The following is a 20,600-nucleotide window of genomic DNA, read 5'->3' on the forward strand; positions in this document are numbered from 1 at the left end:
GGAAAAAGTTATTAATTATTTAAGAGATTGGTAAACTTATGACATGATCAAGCAGCTGCTCTGTAGGCAACACTGTATGTTGCAGTGTGACATAGTAGCCATGATTTTTGTGTCCTATTCAACGCCCCAGAAACACCAATGTTGCCTGCTGAGCAGTTGATTGAGCATGATCTTTAGACATCAGCGCATTGAACCATTGATAACTTTCGATCCTTGCATTTAATCAAAAAGTGGTCTTCGGCAAAGTTGTAGGTGGGAAATTTCCTACAAGTACAGTTGAAAGCTTTTGAAGCAGGCTAATATGGTGAATTATAAGATAGACATGAACAAAAATCTTGGTTTTACCATAGTAATTCCCATACAAACTTCAAATGGTTTGTGCCATCTCAGTTTCTCACCAAAGGGGTTCAAATTTTGAGAGGTTAGTAAGAATCCGATTTGAGTATTGTGGAGCGAAAAAGTCAAATTTTGCATCAGTCTAATCCTCATTCGTCATCTGTTTCAGATTCGGGTAAAATTGTATGTTTCTTTGAGTTTCGTATCCAGTTTTTCTTAGTCGTCTGCCAATTCGTACCATTCCTCAACTGGTATGTTCTCAAATCGCCACATACTCGGAGCAATCGAATCCCACCAAGTAAAAGCAGCTCTACGTCTCGTTTTGTGTGATAATCTATACTCCGCAGCTAGCTTGCGCAAATGATTCTCAGGTCTTCTTATAATGTGTCCCCAATACCTTAACTGAAGAATCCGGATCCACATTGTAATCGATCTGGGACCAGCCTTTGAAGACGATTTATCCTCCACCTGACACAGTGATTTAATTTTACCGTAGATTTGCTTTTGGTACCTTCTTTAAGATTTCCTAGACCGCTTCGGAGCTGTTACGATATCATATTATTTCCTTAAGAAAGTCCAAGATAACTTTCGAGGCAACAATAGCGTCTCTAGATCGTTTTCTTATCGTCAGCTTGCTATGTAAGCGTTCTGTGATTTGAATTCCCAAATAATGTATGCATGATGTTGTTTTTTTTTTTAATGCGATATCCAATGTTTAGCTCTTTTGGTGCTTCTCCTCATCATGACTTGACATTTAGGTTTCATTAATCTTAAGGTTTACCTCGCCTAGATAGTTTTCTTGCACTGGCAAAAATTTCTCCAACTCCTGTAATGACCTGGCGATAGTTAAAATATCGTCCACATATCCGGAGAACTTTGAGATTTGGGCGTAATCGCTTTTATAAACAAACACGTCAATCACCGATTGCTCGCGAATAAAAGCTCAATCTCGCAAACAAACTATATCAAATGATAGAGGAGTCATACATCTACCTGTTTGTGTTGTTAGTTTTCGAGATTGAGCTTTAATTTGCGAGAAATCAGTGATTGACGTGTTTGTCTGCAAAAGCAATTACGCCCTAATCTCGAAGTTCTCCGGATATACAAGGATAAGACTAGACTATCATGCGTCGTGACCATGTCATAGTCGCTATAAATCAATGGGGACACACGAATTATCATCCGCATAGAAGCGCAACAGAATAACTAAGACAACAATATCATTACGACTCATTCAGAACATGCCATACGACGGAAGGGAAGTCTAAAATACGTCGAGAACATACCCTGTCATATAGTGTCTCATATAATACGAACAAAGATTTTGACCAGTTCATAGAAGAAAAAAACAGTTCCAGCGTTGAAGTACTCCTCAAATGCAATACAGTACAAGAATGCACCTTTCCAGAATGCACACTATCAGAAAAGTTTTCATCTCCCTTGTGCTGAGGAAAAAATCATAAGCATTTTTCCAGGGAGCAAGTTCCGCCGAATCCAATTAAAGTGAAGGAAATGTATCTCTGTTTTCCCTGACCTATACCTTTCCCTCAAGGTATCGGGGCAATGCAATTAAACTCTCAAGATAGTTGCAACGTCTAACGAAATATTTTGATTCAACACTTGCCTTTGTCAGCAGCAACCAGCTCAGCTGTGGTAGAAGAAGGCCACGAGCACAGCAGAGTTCCGTTTACAGGTCTGTAGACCACCATCGACGCTTGCGGCACCTCCGGCCGGCTGTTACGTGCTATCAAATTCAATTAAATCTTTTGTTTGCTCTCAGCTCCGAGCTGCTAGGCTAGACGCAAACGCTCATAAAGTAGGTACCACGGTACGACGGGGCTCGGTTCTCGTTGCGGTTGCGGTTGCTCTCAACAGATATTCCTTGGGGATCATTATTTTCTAATTAATTTGTACACCAATAAATATATTTGTTTCCCCCGGTCGGGCTGAAAACTTTCCAACCATTATCCCTTTCGCTTTCCCAAAATTCATGAATGAGTGAACGACTGTTCGGCGTTCAATGCTCACTCAGTTCAGTTTCAGACACCCAGTTAATTAGCCCCCCATTTACAAGTGTGGAGTCGATACCATAATTCGACTCAGCTCGGCCAAGAACGACCTTGAGGCACCGGAATCAATGTGCGGGACCAATTTTCTTTTGTTTTCTCTTCCATCAATCCATCGGAATCTAATCGAAGGAAGAGAAACGACCAAAAGGAATGCTAACGACTGGATAAATATTTGAGGATCATTAGGCTCCTTCCCTCAAGGCTCCCGTCGTGGCAAACGTCGCACAATGCCGGGCTGTGGTACGTGAATTTACTGGCAGACATCCGGTTCCCGGGAGCTTTACTCGCCGTCCTTCTATCTTGCCCGAACCGGTCTGATCTGATCTGAACTCGGACATGGAAAAGTACTTGCTCTCCGATGGAAACGAGAATTGAATTAATTTTCTTCTCTGAATAATTAATTACGGTGGCCGACCGACGACGTCCATTATTGTGATAGATGGATTAGAATGTTGATTTTTGGTCTGTGCTCGGTTCAGTGTTGTACGATTGCCTGACGGAGGATTGGGACGTTGTATAGCTGTCGAGAAAAGGGTTGACTGGCAAGATAGATTTACACTCAAGAGATGGATGTTGCCTAGACATGTAGACCTGTCCTCAGAATGTCTTTTTGTTGAGCATGATGGAAAAGATTGACAGAAATTGGTGACATGTTAAGTACACAGCACTTTCAATAGTTCTAGTTCAATTTTGAACACATTACAATCAATAAGCGCTAATAACCTTTTCCTATTAATTTCCTTGCTCCAAGCTAAATTCCGATCGTTAAAAACTAAATATAGTGGAAATGGCTCTAATGTTGGCCTACGAATCTAAGATTGGGCCCATCGCTAAAAATCTGCTATTTATCAATTTTATCTAGATGAACGCGTCATTGGGACGGTACTAATGGATATTTTTGCTATTGAAAATTTAGTCGATTGCTGAATTTATGTATGCTTGGAAAAAAATCCGTTCCCGAAAACGGGAACGGACCGTGCACTAAAAATCATGGTCAGCTATCCAGATCAAAATTTTCTCAAATATACACCGTGAACTATGGTTCACGGCTGTGGTTCACGAATATGGGAACTCTTTTTTTCCCGTGTGGGCCCAAATTAGGAACATTTAGGCCGATATAACATCCATTTCCCCTATGTGCTAATCTTTGGTAATCTAGATTTCATGAAGGTGTGACGAAGCAAAGCAGGGAATTTTCACAAACTGGTCCATGGTGAAGGATTGGTTGCCTATGAAGTGACATAAAGGGTGTCCCACATCAAATTGCATCACAGAAAAAAACGCTGTAGAAAATTTGAGTAGAAGTAGTTTAGAGTGTATTGTTTACACTGTATTTTTATCGCTGTTAGTTTTTTGAAAGTTGGAAAAAATGGCGTCACCGGAAAAGCAACTTCGCGAATTGATTTAGCGCAAGCACCTGAAAAATCCTCAACTCTCTCATCGGGACATTGGACAACTCGGAATCGTGCTGTCAACGGTGAGTCGTGTGATTAAACTTTACAACGAAACTCTGAGCATCGAACGGAAAGAGAAATGCGGTCAGAATGGATGTTCTATTAGTAATTTTCTACAGCGTTTTTTCCGTGATGCAATTTGATGTGGGACAGCCTTTAAGTGAAATTTAAGCTATTTAATACCATTTAATACCATCACCAAAAAGCGCTATCCAGATTCCAGGCAATAGCTTTTCCAGTGATCAGTATGAAATTGACCACTAAGTCACAGTTTAGCTCATGTATCCGGTCACGACAATCCTCGAACCGCTTGCTTGGGTTTATACACGACAGATCAATGACGACCTCTAGATGTGCAACCTTCTAAGCCCATGAATAGCAGAACTTAACAAATCTTAACCATTCATCCATTTCTACTTATCGGATACACGATAAATGGCCCACGAAAGTAGTGCTAGGGTTGATATCAGAAACAAGATGCAACAGTAGCCAATTTCTTTGGATTCTATTTTAGTTAGGGGCTGTTCATAAACTACGTAGACGGTTTTTTAGGATACTTGACCTTCCTCCCCCTGCGTAGACAATTGTCCATATTTTTTTAATTTGTATGGGCCGTGGATAATTGTCACTTCCCCCCTCTAAACTGTCTACGTAATTTATGAACAGCCCCTTAGTAATACTTATTTATTTTCAAACATTCAATTTCAGCCATTCAATTTGTTGGAAAAAATTAAATTATAGCGGAGCCAGTAGATTAGTAGTAAGCGTGACTGCCTCTCCCTCCGTCGGGATTTTCTGAGGCATAAAATGTCTGATTACACTTTTCTTCGCAAGGGAAGTAAAGCTGTTGGTCCCTGGTCTACGAGTTGATCGGTCAATAGTTAGGGTCCAGGTATGAAAACTGCCTCGCTGACGTCGGTAGCATTGATAATCAGTACGGAAAATAAGAAATCGAGGAAAAACAAAACCAGTAGTACCAGTTATTTACTACAGTCAGATATTAAAAGGCAACGGACATAGAGTTCCATGAATTTTGCTGCTGTTCATTGAACAGCCCTGATGATCCCGGAATTTCCTGAAGTTCTCGCAACTACTTTGAAGTGGACGTATTTTTTTTTACGTATGACTACGTCTGTGATTTCTTTATGGGGGTAACCTTTGTGAAAACCGAAAATGGAACAAGTAACAAAATTATGAAAGATTTTGAACGTGAATAACGTAGCTGTCCCTTGACCAATTGCAATAATTTTATCACCAATCGATCAGAAATAATCTTACGCATCTTTTGAATTTAAGACTTTATCATTTAAAAAATGTCACTATTGAAAAACGCACGAATGTGCAACTGTTGCAATGCTATTAAAATTATCACCAATTGCCTGTGAAAAGCGATTTCCTTAACATAGATTTCAAAATTGAATTGCATCCGGTCTCACCAAACGGTGTTCATTCAATCACCGCATGGTGAGTGGTGGTGTTCTTCGCTACACAACGAAAGGTTCCCCTCAAGCAGCTAGCGATCAAGGCTGACCTCAACCGCTGATCCGATTCGGTTCCAATTATCGTGTATGGTGATGTCCGGTCGTCGGCATTAGCAGCAGCAGCAGCAGTAGCAGCAGCAGCACCATCAGAAGCACCAGCAGCAGTGCTTTCGGCACGTGGCGTTGAACATTGTTCTCCAGTACACAACGAAAAGCTGCCTGTAAGCAGCGAGCTGCAGCCCACATGAGCATCCATAGAAGGAGGAAGAAGCCGCACCGCTATTGATCGACATCAGTAGCTCTTCGTGAGTTTCTGTGCGTCATCTATGTTCAGCGCGTCATACTAAAGAGTATAAACAGAGAGAACCCCGCTCAAATTTCTATTCCTACACAAAAAACAAGCTCCTGCTGCAGTTAACAAATAAGATTTATTATATAAAATCACGTAGTCCTACGTCACCATTTCTAACAACCCCGTAGGACTGTCCCTTGTAGTTTTTTTGAATCTTAAAAGTATCGTGAATTTCTCTTGACTTTCCTGAAATTCTCTTCTCAAAGTTTTACCAATTTTCCTGGAGGTAATAGAATTGCCACGAAGTTCTTTTGAAGTATTAAAATTACCCTCATGGTCGAGGAAGGGTTCTTAAAAATCTTTGTTCTTGCTTGAAAATTTCTGCACTTCCATAAAGATCATTAAATTTCACAAATGATCTTCTCTGACTTCCCCGAAATTTTCCTAGAATTCTAGGAAGTTTCTGAAGGTATAATAATTTCCCAGAAGTTCGTGAAACTTCTTCAAAATGTTGTGATTTACCTGTAGTTAATGAAACTGCCCTGGGGACTTATGATCTTCCCTGAAGTACTCGAAACTTCTCTTCTTCTTCTGCTGAAGCTCATGGTATTGCCCTGAATTTAATAGATTTATCCTACGAATCTCACTTCGGTGAGTTTTTTTTTTCAATATTTTTGAACTTTTCTAAACATCTCTGAAGTTACCTTGATGTCTTAAAAATTTGGGAATCCCTCAAAATGTTGCCTGGAATCTGAGATTGCACCAAATCATGAAACTGCCTTGAAGTTTATGGCACTTCATTTAAAATCCTCCCGCATTTTCCTAATGTTCATGAAACTTTCCAGATTTTCTCGGAGTTCCTAGTATAAAGCTAAAGCAAAGGCTAAAAAGTAATGTAAACGTTTGAAATATACGGTTGAGATGTGATGTAAATCGAATTTTGAACGTTTTATTTGATTTTAATTGTTTTATACCTCCCCCTCCCCTCGACTGGTACGAGCATCGAGTTACAAAAGAAAAAAATTGTGATTTGTTCCGGCCAATAAAAATATATATTCAAAAGGGTAACCACAGAAAGCTGTCCCTATCTCCAAAACTATTAGACATAGAAAATTGGTATTTTCAAAATAGTTTCAAATTTTGAGTAGCTCTACAACTTTGCCCGGGAAACTATTCTTCTATCTCTTCAGGGGAAAAAGTTAGGTTTTTCATTTTGACGGAGATGAATCTACAGCTGTTCTTAATAACGCTTTGAAAACGTGTACCAATCAACTAGTTGAGCAAAAGTTTGTTTCTTTGAAAAACTCGAACAGCTGGTACAATTTGAATCTTTTGGGTCTTAAACAGAAAAGGGACAAATGGTACAAAAAGTTTTGTAGATCAAATAATGACAATCATTGGACTAGGTACACAATCGCGCGTAATAAGTATTCACAATCGATAAAAAAAAAACTCGTTGTGAATGTGTTCAAAGGAAGATTGATCAGCATCAAAACAACAGCAAAGAGTTATGGAAAATTTTGAAATCTTTATTAAAACCTAGTTATTGCAGCTAAGTTTAATGATTATTTTGTAGACAGTGTTTCATTGATTAATCAATCCATTGAATTGGTCGATGAAACTGGCAAAATAAAACAGCCAGTTAATAGTAATTGTAGATTTGAAGTTTTTCACCCAATTACATTAGATGAACTTAGAGTTATTTGTTTATCATTGGGAAAATCGGCTGGAGTAGATAATGTTAATGCTAGAGTTATTCAAGATTGCTTTCATGTCATTGGCCACATCTTTCTGGACCTTATTAATAAATGATTGCAGAATTGACATGTGCCACAAATTTGGAAGGAATCCTCAGTGGTCCTTATTCAAAAAGTTGCTGGAACGATTAAAGCCGAAGAGTTTCGTCCCATCAACATGTTGCACACATTAGAGAAAATTTTAGAACTTGTTGTTAAAGGCCAGCTGTTGGAGTATTTAAATAGTAATAGTTTGTTGATACCAGAACAATCGGGATATCGGGAAGGTCATTCTTGTGAAACCGCGTTGAATTTGGTATTAGCGAAGTGGAAAAATAAAACTTGGAATGTAAAGATACGATTGTTGCTGTTTTTTTGGATCTTAAACGCGCTTTTGAAACAATTTCTAGGCCCTTACTGTTGAGATCAATCAAGCTGCATATAAATGGTTTGAAATCTATTTGTTTGACAGAACTCAACGGACTGTTTTTAATGATTCTGTTTCCAGTCCCGTGGGGAATAACCTTGGAGTGCCCCAGGGAAGTGTATTAGGGCCCCTGTTATTTATTATGTATATTAATGACTTGCAACGTGTTTTACGATTTTGCGACATTAATTTTTTTGCAGATGATACTGTGTTATTCATTGCAGCTAAGTATTTAGATGATGCCGTTTTACACTTGAATGAAGATTTGCGTTCTCTAAGTAGATAGTTGAAGTATAGGCAGTTGAAATTGAATACAAGTTAAACTAAATTTATGGTAATTTCGTGGAATCGAGTAAATGAGAACGTCTCTGTTGTAATTGATGATGAGACTATTGATCGCATTCGGGAGATTAAATATCTTGGCGTGATTATTGATGACACTCTTAAATTCAACTCTCAAATTGACAATGTCATCAAGAAAATTGCCAAGAAGTGAGGAATTCTATGTCGACTGAAAAACGATTTAACTATTGCCAGTAAAATACAGCTATTCAAATCAATCATCTCTCCTCATCTAGATTTTTGCTCTTCCATTTTATTTCTGGCCAATGAAACACAAATATCGAGATTACAGCGCTTGCAGAATAAAATAATGCGTTTGATTTTGAGATTTAATAGATTCACTTCCTCAACTTTGATGCTAGACGCCTTTCAATGGTTGTCGGTATAGCAAAGAATTGTATATTTGACTATGGTGTTCATTTTTAAAGTAGTTAACGGTTTGCTGTCTCGATATTTGTGTGATCGAATTGAAAGAGGAAGTGACTTTCATAGATATAATACTAGAAACGCGGTTGAAATAAGAACACCACATTTCTTGACTTGTGCTTCACAAAATTCATTATATTAAAAGGAATAAATGTTTTCAATTCGATGCCTAGACATATAAAACGTTCAGCAACACTTACAGAATTTAGAAGACACTGCATTTCCCACGTTAAAACTGTCTAACTTTCAGTTATCCAGTGATTTTTTTTATGAATTGACAAATTATGTATCTTGACGAAGTTATCGCTAACGGATTATTTTATATGGATAGCTGTCATAGCGACTTTTTTAATAATAATTGTAGCACTGCAAAAACTATTTCTGTTCGCCTAGATGGTGACGATGGATTTTTATTATTTGATTTAATAGTAGATTAATTTAAAAAAAAAGTAGTCTACAAAGGTTTGAGCCTCATGCGCGTATTACGGATATACACTCTGTCAAGTTAGCTTAGGACCACCTATGTTTTGGGATAATTCAAACGTTATTTGAGAAGTTTTAAAACAACTGTTGATGTTTTATTGAGTTCATTATTTATACATTACATTGCAGTCATTTAGTTAAAACTTAAAGTTATATATGTATTTTGAGAGCATATTTGTCAATTTTTGCTGTCAATTTAGATTAGAAGCACTTCGGATTTGGATCAGGTTGCTGCGTTTTTAACGCAGATTAATGTCATAAACAGTGAATATGACATGTCAATAATCAGTTGCCTTACCGTTCCGGTTAATAACTTGGAACATGCGGTTCGGCATGCTAATTACCAAGTTTTGGAGGACAGCCTTCTCCATATTTCCCCATGCCTCAGATATTGCCGATTTCAACTCATATACAGTGGCATCCTGACGTCCCTCAGCATAAATTCTGCGAACCATAATGCCCCAGAGGTTTTCTACTGGGTTTAGGTCTGGGGACCGGGCTGGCCAGTCGAGCAGATCTATTTTATGGTCCATCATCCATTATTTTGTTTCCTTGCTCGTGTGAATAGCAGCGTTGTCCTGCTGAAATGTGAACTTTTTGCGTCGAAATCTGCGCATGAAAGGTAGCAGACGTGTTTCCAGAACCGTGATGTAATCCCTGCTATTCATCTTGAATGACGTGAAGGCGATTTCTAGTTTACCGGATGCAGAAAAGCCACACCATGAACCTCCTCCAAAGTTCCGGGTCGTGAAATATTGCTCCTCCTTCCTCAAATCGCGCCAGTATCCATTAAATCCGTCGGGGCCGTCCAGATTAAACTTCTTTTCGTCGCTGAAGATCGTCTGTGCAAAAATAAAAAGTGTTAAAGACAATTGTTTTAATAGTGCAATATTCACAAATTTAAATACTACAGCATCATGAGTCTGACTGATAACTTACCGTATCCCACTGTCGATTCATATTGTTCCGTGCAAAGTTTAAGCGTTTTTTGATGTGAGATGGAGTCAGATTTGGAGCTTTTGCCTTTTTAGCCCGTTTAATGAACGGACTTTTGACTAAAACCTGACGAACAGTCTCCCGGGATACACTCAAATTGAGCTCCTGCTTGATTTGCATCAGAGATTTTGCAGAATTCGAAGCGATTCTAACAATCCTACGTTTGTCTCGTCCGGAAAGCTTCGATCGGCGAGTCTTCTTCGCAATTTGACCATATCCTTCGGGATTTCTCAAGTAGTTGAGCACCACATGATGCGATCGACCAAGCCGGCGTGCTATTTCTCTAATGCCGACTTTTTCCTGACGGAATGCTTCATTTTTTCCTTTTTCCTTGTCGGTGAGTGCTTTTCCCCTCGACATTGTGATTATTAGCGCCACAAATAACTCCAAACTCACGAAAAGAGCAAGTGGTTCTAACTTAACTGGACACCGAAAAACATGTTTATGTCAGAATAAACACAGATCCTGGAGTGTACATCTGTCACTGCTATTTCATTATGCGGCGTTCACTAATACAAACATAATATAATAGGGTATGCTCAAAATATATATTTATTTATCACCATATGGGTAAAATATCAGGTGGTCCTAAGCTAACTGGACAGAGAGTAGAGGACTGAATTTAACATTTTATAAAAAATAATGCAATTTTGAAGCTTATTTGGAAGATACCTTGAGTTAGTAGTAAGTTTTCTGGCAAATGTTGGGGGTTCGTGAGCATTCCTGGCATTGCTGAAAATTATGATAGCATCAGATTGCGGGGTTACTAGTGTAATATGATGCTTTGTTGATTGTTCATTAACTCTTGATTGCTTGTAAAACTTATGAATATTTTAGGTGGACAATAAGGCGAACTAAGAGGTGGACGCCTGAGCTTTTCCACATTAATATTGCTGTGAAGCAACTGTCAACTCTAGAGGGAATTTATATCTGTAACTGAAACCAGTTCGATTTTGTTTGCAAACCTGGTTAAATTGTCATATTTAATTATCTTAAAGATAAATCGTCCAGTTCAAACCTTTGTAGCGGTAAGAGGTGGGACCATCATCATCATCATCATCATCATCACCATCATCATCATCATCATCATCACGTAGGACTTCGTCTGTCATTTTTATATGAGGGTACACTTTGTGAAAACCGAAAAGGAACATGTAACGAAATTATGAAAGATTTTGAACGTTAATAACTCAGCTGACCCTGGACCAATTTCAATAATTTTATCACCAATGAATCAGAAATATTTTTGCGTATGGATGCAATGCTTTTGACTGCTGATTTTCAACAAGAAACTATTGAAAAGGTGGTTTGACATGAATTGCCTAAAAGCGTCGAAATAACTACCATATCCACAAAATACGTCCATGTATATGCTGCTTCCCCAACACTGTCATCAGAGAGTCGTAAGTAGCCGAAAAAAAGTCGAAGTGGCGTTCACCTCCGATCTGTGGGCGAGTGCGAATAGGGATGATGCAATTGCATAAAATTTTGCCCACTCATTGCCATATTCAAAACCACACACCCCCAACGACCACACAAAATGCTCTCCAGAGTTGTAATCTTGTAACCAAACTTGGAAGCAGGGGTGCAAGTGATTTTGATCGATTCTCTTCATCGACTTTCTGTTTTGTTAATAACTCGACGGCAAACACATTCATTGATACGTTTGTTGCTCTGGATGATAGAAGAGCATAGCAGAAATAGTGCGAAATAGGTTAGTGAAGCCATGGTCATCAAAATAGGAAATCGATGAAGACAGTTGACTGTCATCCCTCTGCTTCTAAACTCCTTAATTCAGTCGTCATCATAGCAATGAAGACTAGCATTGCACCACTTTTGGTACTTGGGCTACACTTGCTGGTTGCAATTCTGCTGTTCAACATTTTCAAATGAATACCAAACAACATGAAATTACACTATTTTGTAGGGTTGCCAGTTGTTCGATTAAATATTTATCGAATTTTCAATTATTCGAGCGTGTAACCTACATCCCTTCTTATTTCTACTCGTTTGGTTTAGCACAGTAGATAAAATAAATAAAAGTACTAATTTATCTGAACCGGCATAGAGAAGAACCATGACGTGAAACAGGATCATAAATTCACCAAAACAGGGCTAAGCGTCTTTCTGCTAAAGGCTAAGATTTACCAACTTGTTGAGAGAAGGAGTTCAACGAGAAAAACTGAAAAGGGGAGGACCTTTAGCTGGGTGGACACTGGGTGGACACTGGCACCTTCCAACCTATCGCTAACACCAGTTCAACCCCTGTCCAGCAGCAGACGGGCCGAGACTCTTGCGGGTGCCCAATCATTGAACCGAAGAATATGGGATTGTCCGGTTCGATTTGCTGATCCAGCTGCCTACACGTCATCAACATCTTCCAAAAGCTTTAAGTCTGTACTACTACCGGCCCTTTTCAAGGCCACCAAGATTTTCCAAAATAGTTAAATTTCTGATCGTGTCCCAACTAAAATTCATATCAAAAGGTTCGTTTCTAGGCAATCATAGTCATATTAAAGAATATAAACAGAGAGAACCCCGCTCAAATTCCTATTCCTACACAGAACACAAGCTCCTGCTGCAGTTAACAAATAACATTTATTATATAACACAACGTAGTCCTACGTCACCATTGCGTACAGCCCCATAGGGCTGTCCCTTGTAGTTTTTTTTCATAGGTAGAAGGCCATGAACATTTTTGAAACTTTAGGGTTGTGGGCGGTATTTATTTGAACATTTTTTCTGAAAACACTTTTTGATTAATTCAATCAATTATAAGTTAAATTAAGTTTTCTATATTATGGAGACTTTCAGCCTGGGGCTGGTGCCTCCGTCAATAGATTATACACAATTCAATTAAATTCGTAATATTGCCATCTCCGACCACTGTGCAGTGGTTCGTGACCCATATATTGAGAAACACTACTTTAAGAAGATAACAACAAAACTTTGCAGATCTTATTTTGCAAATCCCATCAAGTAGAACAACTTGTTTTCCCATTTCCACACGAGCTGAATTTTGTTTATGGTAGTTAAAAAACAGAACAAACGACTGCCACCAAATCCAAAAATCTCTTAGCTTTCCCTTCTGCCTTCAAACAAGAGCAAGATATAAAAGCTCAATGCCCAATGAATTCGTCGAATGAAAATATCAAACCAGGCGTGCGGCACATTTTCATGATTAGCCGCTCCAGTGGCCGCTTGACGGTCGTTTCAGAGTTTTGTTTTCTTCGTTGTGATGCCTATTTTTCTGTACCGAGGGTCCGGTGTCCCCTTAAAACACTCCAGCTCCACTTAACGACCCCGAAAGCAGTGGCAGCAGCAGCCCAACGAACGGCACCGGTTGTAGGTTTGTTGTTGCTCTTCAATATTTTTTTTTTTGTAGAGCGAGGCAGAAAAAATAATCGTAATGAAAAATAACATCTCTTCAATGAGGCCCCCTATACAAACACTACTGTGCTTCGGTTGGCGTTGTTACCCTGATTGGGGGGCCCTCTCGAATCAGAACTCCACCGGGGCCTTCGCTATGCCGACGGCAATACTAAAAATCAAACTGGCAAATCTGGGCAACAACAGCACTCACTTAGTTTGCCTTTTGCCGAGATTGAAATCACTCACTGTGAAATTGTTGATGTGCTGTTTTTCTCCGCTCCGGTCTTTCTCTCGCCGCCGCCCGGCTGTTGATTCCTATCAGTTTACTAGGTAGCTATTCGGTTATAAAATTAAACTGAGAAATGAAGGTAACAACGGCAACTGTTTCTCCGGCGACCATCATCACCATCATCGGCAGAGCCTGTTTATTTTGCGCTCACCTCAAAAATCTCTTCCACTCTTCGCTCACCTATTTAGCATATATAGGTGGGTCCAACCACCCGGGGGGATCGGACTTCCGAGGTTGGAGCGTAGACAAAAAAAAGATCACAGCATCAGCGGTTGGTACCTTCATTCGGGCGGGATGGGAAACCAGGGAGAGAGAAAGAAAAAGCTCAGCATGAATGGCGATCGAGATAACACAGAAAGCGACGACGAGTGAGAGTTGTCTGTTTAGAAAGAAGAAACGACTCACACAGATTGGTTATTATTCAAATTAGTGCTGTTTTTCAGACTTATTATACTGAAGGTGCTTGAAAGCGCACTGATTTCAGTGAGAAAAGGGGGAAGTGGCTGTTAAAATTCCGGATTTTACTTTCCACTGGAAACAAAGGAGGGAGCTCTCAGGTGGGCATAAATGATGTGACCTGTTTGTCTTTAGTCATATAGGGAGAATTTTTGCGTAGCATATGTAGCATTGACAGAAAAAAAAAACTACATCAGCATATCAATCGCCATGCCACACCTGACATTCGATACACCTACCTAAATATATGTACCTGGTTGGTGGCAGGCAGCAAATGTCCATCAAACCTTAATTAAAGCGGGGCAACTCGAACAGCACAACAAAAAAAGTCAATTACAAACTCCACTCATTTCAGCCAGGCGCCCTCCGGAGCAGCAGAAAATTGCAATCTGGCACACAACGCTGGCATCCTTGACAGCATCCACCGTGTGCGACTTTATCTCGTCTGCAAGAAACTTCTCAAATGTCAACCCAATCCCAATCGGTTTTCCTCGTACGGTCCGGTGCTGCTGCTAGTGGTAGTGTTGTCGTCGCTCAACCAACAGATTTAGCAGCTCGGCGAGCGTCGTCGGTTTGAATAAAAGTTACACCTTTTAACCGGCTAATACTCAATACTGTTGCTGTCAGTAAACCCTGTTCTGAAGGGTCCTCCCTGAACGTAAAGCTATATAGAGCTTGTTTTCCAGTTGCAGGAATCTATCACTTCACACCGTCGAGTAGAGCGAAATACGACGATGAATTTCGAGATGTAAAGATTCAATAAACATGGCACTTACCACTCGCATGAGTGGGAACGAACTCTTCTACGCGGGCGGATTGAGTTCATGGAATCCCTTTTGAACAGCAGTGCCATCCTAATAAATGCTTCACGCATATGTATGAGAGAGGGTGGAGGGAGCAAGGGGTCAAACATCATCGACTCTTGTTAAAGAACGATCGAGTTTCGCTCCATCATAGGCAGTAGTGACAAACTAGCGGGAGACTTTGATTGATCCCAACTGACACCCAGGGACTCCAGGGCAGATGGGGTTTGTCACGGATGACGGTATTCGGTTTAATCGTGCATCTACGTGGAATACAGTTTGATGGAGTGGGCTTTTTCAGCTCGGCTCCCACACACGTTGCAAGGGTGAAGAGGAAATTTAATCCGGCTGCTGTTGATTGCTGATCCTTAAATATGATGCAAAAAACAGTGGATTCTCTACAAGGATGGAGATAATCTCTTTCGCTCTGCACTGAAACCCATTGACATTGGTGAGGAATGGGAACGGCAAGCTGTTCTATGAATTTAAATTTTAATAGACTAATGCCTGTATTCAAAATAGGTTGTATGACAATTTTTCCCGCCAAATCAACGTAAACAAATATTTTTTAATAAATAAAAAAGTTGTTTGATTATGAATGACATGCCCTTCTTTAAAGGTAACAATGAATAACAAACATACAAATATTCTTTAAGAGACTGGTATTTTCTTAGATTTGCTCCTCTTATGAGATTTTGTACAGAGTATTTCGTGGTTTTTGAACACATCCAGTATATTTTGAGAAGTCCTAATATGCTTTCGAAGATGCTCTTTACAGTTGCTATTCAGTATCAGCAAGTGGAATTCAAAATGTTGTAGGTACATTCAACAAAATTGTTTGTTACTTCACACGTAAATCTGTAATCGCAAACTTCCCGTATGAATTGTCAAACACTTTGATTGAATGTAATAACTCAGGACGGGAGTAACCGCCAACAATGTTGATGATGGTACAGCATGCAACACCACTCTAATGTTTCTCTCTGAGATGATTACACTAAAAAAAGTCCACACGTCTGATCGATGTGCACAATCACATTTATTTCAAGTGTATTTCACCATGGTTCAATGTGTTCTACACGTTACCTTCTAGAGTTTCAAACTTTGAAATGTACCAAACAAAAAACAGCCCCAAACGATGATGCTACCACCTCCATGCTTTACGATCTTGACCGTTTACCGCGGATCGAAATTTTTACCGGATGGTCTAAGTACGTGAGAATATAGTAAATGACTATTTTGATTTCATTTGCCATGTGGAAGTTTTTGCTCAGCATACTTCATTAGGTAAGTGATTTGACAGGTAATCATACGAAAGATTATCATATGAAACAAAACGATAAGATGGTCGGAGTGTAAAAGCAGGAAAGTACGGAAGGTACTTAATTCAGATATCCCAAAACTCATCCGAAAGGGATCCCAAGAAAGCTAATTGAGCCATGCGTTTTGCATTGAGCTGATATGGATTCTGAGTGGTTTCACCAGTGTTGAAGTATAGCCTCTCTGACGGAACACTTGTTACCATTCTTGATAAATATTCTCGAGCAATCGGGTATACATGGGGCTATACACTACGGATTTTCTCACATTCCCGAAAAGGATCGTCAGAACGTGGGAAAACAGGCTGATGCAAGAAATTTTGTAATTCTGCCGATATGCCACCTTGGTGATCCAGTTCTGACATAGCAGAGGATTGATGATTCTGAAATATGTCATAAGAAGTGAATGTTTGTACATATTTAGATTAATCACTTTCTCTACCATTTCATCATGAATATCCCACAGGCATCCGGTTGGTTTTGGTAGGGGGACAGGTGTGTGCATATCTTCGTATACTCTTTCGGTACTAGAGATCTGCTCAAACACAATTTTAACTGCCCGAACGTGAGCTGAAGACTCCAGGTACAGGTCAATATTAAATTGCAAATGCAAATGTACTGATATTTTTCCTGTTGGATCGAAACAAATATCGAATGAAAAGATCGATCCAGCCGATTTTTGTCGTGTTTGAGATCGATTCAAAAAATCGATTAATCGAACCAAAAGAATCAATCTTTTGTGTTTCGATCCAAGATCGCCTATTGCTACTCTGTCTCAATATGTACGTTTATAAAACCACGATTGAGCAGATCACACAAAATAAAGTATTACAAACACTGATGTGATGTGATGTGAATAGAACCCACCATCAGTGCAAGGATTACCTATGACTGCAGATACTTCACTGGTTGTAAAGTTCTGCCTGATGGTTTGTTGCAGCAGGGTGAATCAACTTCGTTGAAGACCTTTGGAAGACAAACGACAAGATGTACGTCTATCAACACGTGACAAGGGACTGGCAAATCCACGAACCCTTGTCCAGTCTGCAAATCCTTTGAAACCCTTAGGCTGCCCCCCCAAACCCAGCATATAATAATGTTTGATTAATGAAATGTATTCAAAAAAAGGGTTATTTAGAGAGAACAATCTTCAACTGGAACGTACTCACCAAATCAATATATCCGGGAGCGCATTCCCAAAGCTTAATTTTCTCTAGTTATTTTTAAACAATTCCTCCTCCAGCGAATCCAACCACACAATAGCTAAATATCACTTTTCTTCACTCTGTGCACGAAAGCAATGCACACCGCAAAAACCTTATAATAGATCAGCGCCGTCGAGTCACACCGCAACAAAGGGAGAGAGAGCACACCAGACACCTAAGCAACAGGGGGGGAAACATCAGCACAAATCATTCTAAATCGAATTATCGCGTCCGGGACACAAAACTGTTCAAATGCGAGCACCGAAAAACTACACGGCAGCACAAAGATAGCCCGGACTCTAAAAAAAAAGCACGCAGTGAAGCAAAAAAACACAACCGTTATCGGATGCTTCTCAAAGCGGACTGAATAAAGCATAACAAATACTAAACAAATACAAATTGCTATCAAATCTATATTTGAAAAGAAAAAAATCTATATTTTTCCAATAAAATCAAGAATTACTTGCCTATTTTAAATCTAGTCCGGTGGAATATTCAGCAAATGTGTGTATACTAATGTTTTGATCAGTTTTGGACGCTGCTTCGTAGCAGTAGAGGTTCAAATAATGTTTTATGTAGGAAAAAGTCACTTTTAAGGGGTTTTCGATAAAAACATCCCATTTCATACAGTATACATACATACATAACACGCGACGCGAGACAAGACACAACACTTATCGTTCTTACAAAATTTAAAACGGATTAAAAATTACCTTTCTGTCGACCGGTTTCGGGCGCGATGCTGCCCATCTACGGGACAATGTCCGACTGGTTACAATAGGATTGCTACGCTGTTGTGTAGACGTCCAGAGAAGAGAGTTGTTACTGTATTTTCAGCTTCGTCAAGTTGAACAAAGATGATGTGATGGGAGGATCATCTTCATTCATCAGTGGTTCCTGTGTGTTGTTGATATGCATTGATTCCCATGCATTGAGGTGTGAGGGTTTTCGTACTTTTTTGATGAGCTTCGCACTTTTCCAATCAATTTGATGATTGGAGGCCGTCGTGTGCGCCGCCACAGCTGAATCGTTTGATTTATTGTTGTCGACAGCATTTTTGTGTTCTTTAAGGCGAACTTTTACTTTGCGACGAGTTTGTCCGATGTACACCGAGGGACAATCCTGGCAGGGAATTCGGTAAATTCCAGACTGCTCATCCGCCGGAATCTTGTCCTTAAGGTTACACAACAGGTCGCGTAGAGTGTTGTCGCTTTTGTGTACTATGTGTAGTCCTTGACGTTTGAGTGTGTTTTTGATTGGGTTTGTGACTTTTGGATAAAATGGTAGGCTAATCCTCTTAGCTTCATCCCTCTCCGGCTGTAGTGTGGTTATGTTCTGTAGGCGTTTCTTGCGTTTGTGTTTTTGTAAAATTTTGATGGTGAACTCCTTTTCGTATCCATTTACTTCCGCTGCCTTGTAGATACGTTCCTTTTCTTCAGCGAACTCTTCTTCCTCCATAGGTACATTATAGAGACGGTGTGCCATAGAGTGGAAGGCGGCTTGCTTTTGAGCGCCGAAGTGATTGGAGTCCGAGGTGATGTATCGATCAGTGGATGTCGGTTTTCGGTAAATACCGAATTTCAACGTGTCGTCCTCCTTTCTGGTGACCATCAAATCTAGAAAGGGCAATTTTCCATCCACTTCTCTTTCTACTGTGAACTTAATTGAGCTGTGGCGGGAGTTCAGCATGTTCAGTGTCTGCTCTAGGTAGCGTTCCTTCACCGGTGCGAAGATATCATCAACATAGCGCCGCCAGACTCGAGGGAAAAACTTTTGCTTTTCAGCATCTACCTCAAAGTCGCTCATGAAGACGTTCGCCAGAAGGGGTGAAAGTTTGCTACCCATACTAAGACCAAACGTTTGCCTATAGAACTTCCCTCTAAATGTGAAAAAATTCTGATTCGTTACATACATATTCACATATAATTCTCAGTAACGAGAAAACTAAACTAACGCATATAAATCATATTTCTGCAAGAAATTTTGAATGTTTTGAAGCAAACACACTTAAATACATCAATTCCCTAGGGGCATCCCACTCTAAACTATAGCTCTAGTATCAATTAAGTATTTCAAAGTATCTGATAAGTATTCTTAAGTATTTTTAAGTATTTTAAGATTTGGATTTTTTAATCGTAGTGACCGCTTACTAATGTAGTTATTTGTTGTTGTATATTCCGTCAATGTATTACTTTTAATCACGTTTTAAAGCATTTTAATGCTAGTATGTTTTAAATTAAATGAAGTAGTGAAATTAAATGATTATAAGTAAGTATTTTAATTCTAGTTATGAAATAGTTCATCAAAAACATTTTACTTTCAGCGAACCAGTTGGAGCAGGGATAGCGAATTATTTATGATTTCGAACTGGCTGATTAGTACGATATCAAACTTTTGAATTATATTGCTTAGCTGGAGGTTAATGGTGCCGTTGTCGTCCGAACTCGTAACTAAAGGGTGATACGGTCAAAATTTGGTCAATATCAACTTGACGTGTTTCTTTCAATTTTGCATTTAAAAAACCTGAACACCCCTCATTTTGAAGGTGTGTGTGTGTGTAGAATGTTGCTCCTATTTTGATTTTGGAATTCACTCTTCAGTTGTCAAAATGCCGTCCAAGCAAGAAGAGCAGCGTATCAAAATTTTGCTCGCGCATCGCGAAAATCCGAGCTACTCGCACGCAAAGTTGGCAAAATCGCTAAAAGTTGCCAAATCAACCGTTACAAATGTAATTAAAGTATTTGGGGAACGTTTGTCGACAGCCAGAAAGTCTGGATCGGGGGGAAATCGAAAACCGGAAGCCGCTGAGACGACAAAGAGAGTTGCCGGTAGTTTCAAGCGAAACCCTAACCTCTCTCTCCGAGATGGCGCAAATAAGCTGGGTGTATCGTCTACAACCGTGCATCGAGCCAAAAAACGAGCCGGACTATCGACTTACAAGAAGGTAGTGACTCCAAATCGCGATGATAAACAAAATACGACGGCCAAAGCGCGATCCCGGAGGCTGTACACGACGATGCTGACGAAGTTTGACTGCGTGGTAATGGACGACGAAACCTACGTCAAAGCCGACTACAAGCAGCTTCCGGGACAGGAGTTTTATACGGCAAAAGG

The 20,600-nt window shown here is 39.7% G+C and overlaps 1 protein-coding gene across 1 annotated transcript; it reads right to left on the reverse strand.

The window, feature by feature from the left end:
- Positions 1 to 18,308: 18,308 nt before the first annotated feature.
- On the reverse strand, positions 18,309 to 19,331 carry LOC135701293 (uncharacterized). The gene has a single exon (XM_065222032.1). The coding sequence runs from the start codon at positions 19,329 to 19,331 to the stop codon at positions 18,309 to 18,311; it is 1,023 nt and encodes a 340-aa protein (XP_065078104.1).
- Positions 19,332 to 20,600: the final 1,269 nt, after the last annotated feature.

This window comes from Ochlerotatus camptorhynchus, unplaced genomic scaffold, assembly GCF_037179485.1.
Source record: "Ochlerotatus camptorhynchus isolate MF236.1 unplaced genomic scaffold, CSIRO-AGI_Acam_v1.1 ptg000154l, whole genome shotgun sequence".
Taxonomy (NCBI): domain Eukaryota; kingdom Metazoa; phylum Arthropoda; class Insecta; order Diptera; family Culicidae; genus Ochlerotatus; species Ochlerotatus camptorhynchus.